The 8,873-nt window shown below is 39.3% G+C and overlaps 1 protein-coding gene across 1 annotated transcript in view; it reads right to left on the bottom strand.

Annotated features, from left to right (window-relative positions):
• RNASET2 (ribonuclease T2) overlaps nt 1-6,659 on the bottom strand; it is a 19,321-nt gene extending 12,662 nt beyond the window's left edge. The window contains exons 1-2 of the mRNA XM_035896569.1: nt 6,597-6,659; nt 330-385 (exon numbers count right to left, since the gene is read on the bottom strand). Of these exons, the coding sequence (XP_035752462.1) occupies nt 330-385 (56 nt within the window). The 5' untranslated portion in view covers nt 6,597-6,659. The remainder of the gene's footprint in view (nt 1-329; nt 386-6,596) is intronic.
• Between the last annotated feature and the right edge of the window lie 2,214 nt (nt 6,660-8,873).

Below are 8,873 nucleotides of genomic sequence, written 5' to 3'. Positions count from 1 at the left end.
GAGGGAAGGGAAACTATACTTCTTGTTCTGTTTGAGAACATTACTGATCTTACAAGCAGATGTATAAATAAAATGCTCGTGTGGCAAGAGGATTTCAGGAGCTCTGCAAGTCACGAGATACAGAAGTGTATTTCAGTTTTCTATCAAACCACAGGGCTTTGATTCCCAACAAAATGAAGGCTTTTGCTTCAAGGAATCATAAAAACAGATAGATTAAGCCCTCAAAATAAAAAAAAAAAAAAGAAAAAAGAATAAAAGTACTAAACATCCTGGTTACAAAACTTGATTTTTCCTTTCCAGGCTGAAATAAAAACACTCTATGATCATACCACAGTCCGTGGATTGTCCAGTACTTTGGAGGGTCTTGACAATCATTAGTGCTCATCTGTGGAAAACAAAAATACAGAATACATTTGTTACATGTGTCCAGGAATAACGGTTTAGAGAGGGGGGGAAAAAAAAAAAAATTCATTCACTGGTGGTCCAAGGCTTTAGCGAGACATGAGAGCTTTTGCTTGCCCAAATCAGGAACTGGTGAGCTCCAGTTACTTGATGTAACTGCTACATGGATCATGTGCCACTTAGCAGAGACCAACTGGCATTAAAATTTTGAAGCAGATCAAATTAATATCAGGAGGGCATCCTGAACAGGCAGTGTAAAAAGAAGCCAAAACCCAGGATCTGACGTAATAGAAAGTAGCTTGATCCATGCTAAATGAATGGAGCTAAATCTGCATTTATCATATTCCAGGTGGCAGCTCTCTGTGTTTTTCATAGAATCATAGAATTGTTTAGGTTGGAAAAAGCCTTTAAGATCATCAAGTCCAACTGTTACCATAACACTGCTATCCCACCACTAAACCATGGCCCTAAGCTCCTCATCTATCCTTCTTTTAAATACCTCCAGGGATGGGGACTTGACCACTTCCCTGGGCAGCCTGTTCCAGCACCCAATAACCCTTTCATTTAAAACATTTTTCCTAATGTCTAACCTAAACCTGCCCTGGCACAACTTCAGACCATTTCCCCTCGTCCAGGGAGAAGAGGCTGACCCCCACCTCGCTACAGCCTCCTTTCAGGCAGTTGTAGAGGGCGATAAGGTCTCCCCTCAGCCTCCTCTTCTCCAGACTAAACAACCCCAGCTCATTTTCTCATCATCAGACCTTTTTAAGGAGTGCAGAGCCACTAAAATAAAAAACATCAACATAAACTAAGCACAAAACCATCTTTAAGCATCTAGGAATAGTTCTATTGCATCAAAAGGGAAAAATACAAAGAAGAGATTAAATAGGTTGCTTATTCCGAGTAAAATGGTTAGAATATATTTTTTAAATATTTTTACTTGAGAGACAAGGGAATGGAGAGAAGGGGAAAGAATATATACATTCTTATAAAAAAAGAGCCCCTGGTCAAAACTTTCGATAATGCAGGAGAAATAGCCTACATGTTAACTATTGGTTGGAGCAGGGTACATATTCCTGAACAAACCCAAAAAACCCCATGTTCACGCATCACAGAATACCATAACTGTATTTTCCCTGATTATTCCGCTTAGTAATTATAGATCTTTTTAGTAAACACTTTTCACTATTAAATAACAACCACCTCAGACTTTCTTTCTCCACAATAATAGCTTTCCTTTTCGGCTCTGCATCCTGTCTTAATTATGCTACAATGCCTTTTATGCGATGCCAGAGCAAGAGCAGAGTGTGGAGAAGAGCAGAGAGAGGCCTATAATCTCACTAATTGCCTTCCACATGCCACAGGCCAGCAGCAGCAAAGCTGCAAGCTCTGCAAGACTTTCTTGTTCTGTGCCCATTTCCTTCCTCTCCTCTCTTGCCACCAATAATAGAAGCAATTAAACTCAGCAACAGCTTTTTTTTCCTGAAAGGAATATTGTCAACAAACACACACTGCAAATGCCTAAACAATATTGCTCCTGTCATGACACAAGCTTTGCGGAGCTGGAAGTGTTCCGCTATCCAGCCCAAAATACAGCAAATTAATAGCCAGCAGCTAATGCATCATCCCCTGAAAAAACAACCTGACAGCTAACCAGCTTGCTCAACTGAGGGTCGTAACAAGAACAGCACAATTGTGTTCCTTATCCACTCTTTAACTGCAATTCTCAGACACGCTAAAGGGAAGCCCAGAGTATTTTAAATTTGGAATCAGTTCTCCCCTATCACGGTACTAACCTTCTTAGCAGTTTGGTCTATGCATTTCACCAGGCTCTTGGTGTTACACTGTGCGCTGGCAGAACTGTGAGGTCGATGCAACCTACAACACATTAGTTCACACTTTGCATGCTTTGGCCAGCTTCACTCATCCTCCTTGTTAATTCTAGCCATAGTATTTTTCCAATGTTCATTTTAAATCAAATCATAAAATGAGCAGACGCTAGTCTGAGAAGCTGGGTACCCCTGCTGCTTCTGCAGAAACGCTTCTTGTCAGCCTTCCTGTTTATCATATACTGATTGCTGAAGGATTAATTCAACCTCAGGCAACGGTTGACTTGAAGCAGTGACAAATGTGTATTTTCAAGTAGGCATTGGACCCCAGAAAGCCTTCTGTATCTAGATTAATTTGAAAAGGGAACACTGCTTTCTCCTGTTTTAAAGCAATCTGATAATCAAACCAATCCAAATTACTCATATGTGATCTATAACACTGAGAAAAGTGCCAGAGAGCCTTTACAGCAGCCACCATGCTGAGAGGGAATGCTGCAGCAGAGATCAGCCTATTTGTAACAGCAAGACATTGGACAAAGAGTGGCTGCTAGAAGCATGGGAGCTCCTTCCACCTCTGACATGACAAAAAGTGAAACACCATCAAACTGTCACAGAAGCGTTACCTGTAGAGCTGCCCAAGTTACAAATCCCTTGGTAGGTAGGAGAGGGCAGTGCTTCTGGATCATGTGCAGATATCCCAAGTTTAAATAAAAAGTCAGCTTCTGGGAAGTGAAATATTTTATCTTGCTCTCCCTTTCCACTACCCTGTTTAAGTAGGCCATCTGTTTAATTAAGATCAATTTTAAGTGTTATTTTGTAATGAAGCATCACCACTGCTATGAAAAATCCTCACTTTTGAAACCATAGAGAGAGTCCACTTCTTCAGTTTATCTCCCCCAAATAGTCTATAATTATTCCCCTTCCTCCTTCCCCCCACATCTGGGGTAAAAATCAATCAATGAATAAACCAAATTTATAAGGTTCCTGAAAGAATTTGGGAGGAGGGAAACCCCCCAAATTTACGTCTTGTTGAACGCCTCTCTAGCATGACCTAGTAAGTTAAAACCTTTCATATGTTTACCCTTACAGAAGATAAAGATCCACAGAAACATCTAAACCAGACCTTATTCGCAGAGAAGTTGGAGGCATAGATTAAGAGTTATCTTATGAGTTACACAGGCATTTAGGAAAACTTACTTTTGTTCCAAAATAGCGTATGTGAAGAGCTGGACTCACTGACACACCTGGCTTAACATGCAAACAAATAAAGATATTCCTTTAACTAAGGAACTTTTGGATCTAATGCTAGATCACAATAGCGTACTGCCCTCACCTTAGTCACTTACTTTCTGTATTACGTGACTACTATTTTTACAAAAAACCATAGTGTTTCTATTCTTCCTTTAAGCCTTTGCTATAAAAATATTGCCAAAGCCCAAAATTAAGAAAGCCTTTTATCTCATATAAAAAAAAAACTAATCATCTGCTGCTTAACACTACATTCAAACTTGAATTCACACTGTTCTGTTCACCAGCCTATTCTGTTCTCCTTTCTTTGATTCTTCCATTTGATCAGCACATATGTGCAGTAAAAGGCAGATCACAGCACGTTTAGTACCCATTTCTTTATCATCCTTCCCATTCTCAACAGAGAAGGAACTGAATAGTCTACAAACTTGCATCAGATTATCCCTGTTTCACAAGGCAACACCCATAGAAGATCTTCTCTTTTTGCAGTCACCAAGATGGAAAAGCTGCAATAATTTCTCTTTTTAAGTTCTTAAAGATCTTCACAACTCCATAAAAAGGGAAGGGGAAAGTCCTTCTTCTTGCCCTTGAGTTGCACCTATTTCTGCCTAGCAGGATTCACACAGATTTGTGACCAGAAAGTTTAAGTGTGACGTGAATTAGCCACATGAAGTTCAATAAATTGCACCACAGGCACAATTTATTAAGGGAACATTAAAGTCATAATCACTTGAGGTCTGTGAACGTTGCTTGGATATCTTTGTAGAAGATCTAGTCACTTTAGGTCGATTATATGGTACTGGAATTTCTAATCACATGATGAGGAAGAACATCTCTCTTCCTCCTCTACCCTTCCACTGCAGCAGCCAGCAGTTAACTCCTGGGGTTGTTATTATTATATCCATGACATCCACTATTTTATTTTAATAGGTTAGTTTAGAAGAGACAATTACAAAACACTTACTTTCCAGTTTAATTGTGCTGATCACACTCAGTATTAAAAATCACCAGCTGAACACATACAGTTTAAAGCACAGGAAAAGCCAGGAGATACATATTCTCAAATTTCTGGCATGTTGAATTGTGCCCACTAAATTTTAAAAAAGGCCTTTCAGGCCTTCAAAAGCCTGAAAAGCTTTTTTGAACATGGATATGCAAAACATGTAGGTGATCCACACATGTATCAAGAACACAGTATGTAGCAAAGTAGTCTATAATCAGGTTCCTTTATATAGGAAGCATAAACATTTAATAAGTACTTGCACACAGTATAATCTCAAAAGTTTTTTACATAAATGATATAATGAGCTTTGCAGTTTCCTTCACCCAGCTATTTTTCATTTCAATGTCAACAGTTTTAAACTGAAGAATGACACTAAAAATATTTCCTGCCTGAAATAACACAGCAATCATATGTAAATGCACTGAACATGCAGAAGAATCTATGTACCAAAAAAAAAAAAGCCCACAGCTGAATTTGGGAACTCCTCTAACACAGATGTTAGCAAGAAGAAAGCTGTTATGGGAGTACAGTTGAGATTCTGTTTCTTCATATGACTCAGTGATGTGAAACTGCGCAAAAAGTCACTACTGTGCTTTTAATTTCACTTTTCCTTCACTCCTTTGGAATGCTTATGTCCACTTCTTACGATAGAAAATCATAAGGAATCAAAAAGTGTAAGAAACACTACATTTTCTGATGCTTAATATCTTAAATTATTCATTACAATTTCACTGTAAGTCTATAAAGGTTATTTGTCAATTTACCATTAGAGCTACTCTGGAATTAAAGAGTAGTAGCCAGCATGAATATACAGTGGGAAAACTGGTTGGTAGGGGTTTTTTGGTTTGTTGGTTTTGGGTGTGTGTGTGTGTGTGTGTTATTCATTTTTTAATTGTTTGCATCTCATTCATGTAAGCCAGGGTTTGCACTGCCCCTGATTCTGAACGCCCACCTGTGCCAGGCACTACAAACTCCTGAACACCAACATCTCTGCTTGAAGTCAGTAACAGTGGTGTTTACTCACCAGAAAATCAAACACAAATTGCATCAGATCTGCCCTTATTCCTCCTCAAAAACAGGCAAACAAACAAAAACCAGAACAGTGGCTGCTCCTTGATCTCAGCTAGTCACGCACATCTGAGTGTTGTTATTGATACTTCCCCTCCACATTTAACTAATGTAAAGTACATCTGCTCTTCCTCAGAAATTTAGGCAGTACATGAATTTGGATGCTACTGCTTTTAGACGTATTTCCAGAAATAGGAATGAGAAATAAAAAAGTACCAAAAGCACAAAAAGTAAGACTCTAATATTTTAATAAATAAACATAAGTCTCCCAGAATCGGGACCTTTTGGGCTCCAGAGACATTTGCCTGAAACTGAAGCTTTCCTATCATCCATGGGGTTCTTCATCCTTGTGTCAGCAAATCTGATCACATCTTCCATTTCGAAGTATAGCATATTTTTAACTTACGCGAAGGCCTCTTCTCATACAGCTATTTCCAGCATAGGAAAGATGTTATACTTATCAGATGGCAGTAGGCATTTAATAGCAAAAGGGACATAAGTGGTACACCTCTTAGCTGTGCTTTTGACAGACGTATGCTGGAAGTTTGGGTTCATTTTTGGGTCTCACCCCTCAAACACAGAAATGCTTAGACACACCTGCCATAACAGCTTTATGGCTCTCTTTTTCCTGACTGGAGCCAAAATTACAAAGCTAAAACTTGTACAGCAAACAGTTCAAGTACTAATCTGCTGTCTTCAATCACACAAGGCAGGCAAGTCTCCTTACAGAGTCTGGTGAAAGCCTAGGATGAAGTTTACAACTAACAAGACATCACAAAATACATAACAAGCAATTAAGGCTTAGTGTGCATTATGTCCTACGTTGACTACTAGATCTGTAATGCACCACAATCCTGTCTTGTTTACTGCTACTCTGGAGTGCAGCAGAAGTAGAAAAAGTTGCACCAAGATCAGCAAAAGCCTTTAGAAAGATAAAAGGGCATAAGCAAGATTAAATGCCTGATGGGCTTCAGTCATTCTGTTTTCATTTATTGTCCAAGGCTACCTTTGTCAGGATGAAAGAGAAAACAACACAAAAATCTCACCTTACATACAGTCACTGGCCAATGATGAGCAAGATACAGCTTTTTCCAGGTATGAGGGTGGTTGTCACTGGAGAAAGACAGACAAATCTATTTTTCCTCAAGCATTTTCAAAAGATAAACACCTTCAGTCAGCAGCACAACGCTTACTAGTATAACGCATTGATTTTAGAGCTGGTTGTTGTTTATAGATGCTATCTCAATATTTGAGAACTCCAAACACAGCTGGACCAAGCTAACAATTCACATAGAAACAACATATTTAGAAACCTGCTAATAACCCTCCCCCCTCCCTCCCCCAACTGTTAAACAAATGCCACTCCTGGCACCCTTTCTCCATATGCTTTCAATTCCTTAAATATGGAAGAAACATGTTGTTCTATTTTATATTTAGGAGAGCGCTTTTACAACAATAATTGGAAAAAAAAAGGTATCTGTTTAGGATGTTAAGAATCTTCTAATTCTTCTTGATGGATATATTAGCTGAAAAGAAAGTATACAACATTCTTGGAACCATTCTAAAAAAGAAAGACCACATACAACCACAAGCAATGTAGTTGACACTGCAGGAGATGAAATTGGATCTTACAAGCATCTCCAACCTTTTAGATTAAAACAAAAAATCAGAATAAAAAATAAATTAAAAACCATAAATGTCAAAAATGCTGACCTTATTTTATAGACATCTACTTCAAACACTGCATGTTTAAAAATTACTTCATTTATAGTAAGCATTTTAAAAATTTAAATTTTAAAAATTTAATAAACTGTGACACAGTCTTCAGGTTCTTCACCTAAGGAAGAACTACAGAAGGAATATCCTATATTTTATGAAAGCACTTGTTTTCAAAGCCTCTTAGAATAACTCACAGAGGCATCAGTACTATCTTCCTATGTAGAGAAAGGAAAAAAAAAAAAAAGCTTAAAAATTTTGTACAAAAAGTGTTGGAAGCCTATATCATGTCTTCGCCACTACTACAAAGGCATTTTCAAATAGTTTGGAGCAGCCCTATTCTGGGTAAACTAGAAGTACAAAAAACCCCTGTTGCTTCAGACACTACAGCAGATATATTTAGCTATTAAACAACCACACTAAGTGATTAAATAGAACAGCAAGGGGGAAAATCAACAAAAACAGAACTGTAAATTGTTCAAACTGACAGCACTATGTGTAGTACCATCAAAATAAATTGTTCTCTGGAAGCTAATAGCCACATGTCCTTCATTAGTGCTTGCCAGAGGTTATATATACAAAAAAATACATACGAGAAATTCTTCTCAACCTGAGGAAGTAGGGTTGTTCCCATGTTACATCATTTCTCAATTTTTTCCTCTAGTTTTGCTAGTTTGCAATGGCCGTGTTTTCTCTTAAGCATTCACATGTATCTATGGTTTTTAAATAATTTAGCAGAATAGCTCTGGAACAAATCAGGCATAGCCACAATGAAAACTATTAACACTTCTAACCGGTCTTTACTGCTGCTGTGGAAACCTGAACAGAATAATGCCCCAATACTGTAAAGCAGTTAGTTTCCTGGCTTTAAAAAATGCTTGCTTAGAAAAATACCATCTTTCAACTGTAGTTGAAATAGCAGCTGAACTTCTGCAACAACAATCATGCCAAAACCAGTGCTCCTAGAACACATATTTTGGCTAAGGATAGGTCAGAAAATTTTGGTTATTGAAGAGAGCAAGTTTTAGAAACTTAAGCTCAGAACTGGAATCCAAGGAAAGCCATTTTCAATACTGTATTGGGTTTGTGTGGCAAGGTCTTGGTAGTGGCCGGGCTACAGGGGTGGCTTCTGTGAGAAGCTGCTAGAAGTTTTCCTTGTACCCGCCGCTGGCCAAGGCCAAGCCAATCAGCGACAGTGGAAGCGCCTCCATGATAACATATTTAAGAAGGAAATAACTGGCTGCGGCTCAGTAGCCGGAGAGAGATGAGACGTGAGAGGTCATGAGAGAAAACAGCCCTGCAGACAGCAAGGTCAGTGAAGAAGGAGGGGCAGGAGGGGCTCCAGGCGCCCGAGCAGAGATTCCCCTGCAGCCCGTGGTGAAGACCATGGTGAGGCAGGCTGTCCCCCTGCAGCCCATGGAGGCCGATGGTGGAGCAGATATCCACCTGTAGCCCGTGGAGGACCCCATGCCGGAGTGGGTGGATGCCCCAAAGAAGGAGGCTATGACCCCATGGGAAGCCTGCGCCAGATCAGGTTCCTGGCAAGACTTTGCGGACCTGTGGGGGGAGGAGCCCATGCCGAAGCAGGTTTGCTGGCAGAACTTGTG

Source organism: Egretta garzetta, unplaced genomic scaffold (genome assembly GCF_000687185.1).
Source record: "Egretta garzetta isolate BGI_Z169 unplaced genomic scaffold, ASM68718v1 scaffold676, whole genome shotgun sequence".
Classification (NCBI taxonomy): Eukaryota; Metazoa; Chordata; class Aves; order Pelecaniformes; family Ardeidae; genus Egretta; species Egretta garzetta.
This window is presented reverse-complemented; position numbering and strand designations above follow the sequence as displayed.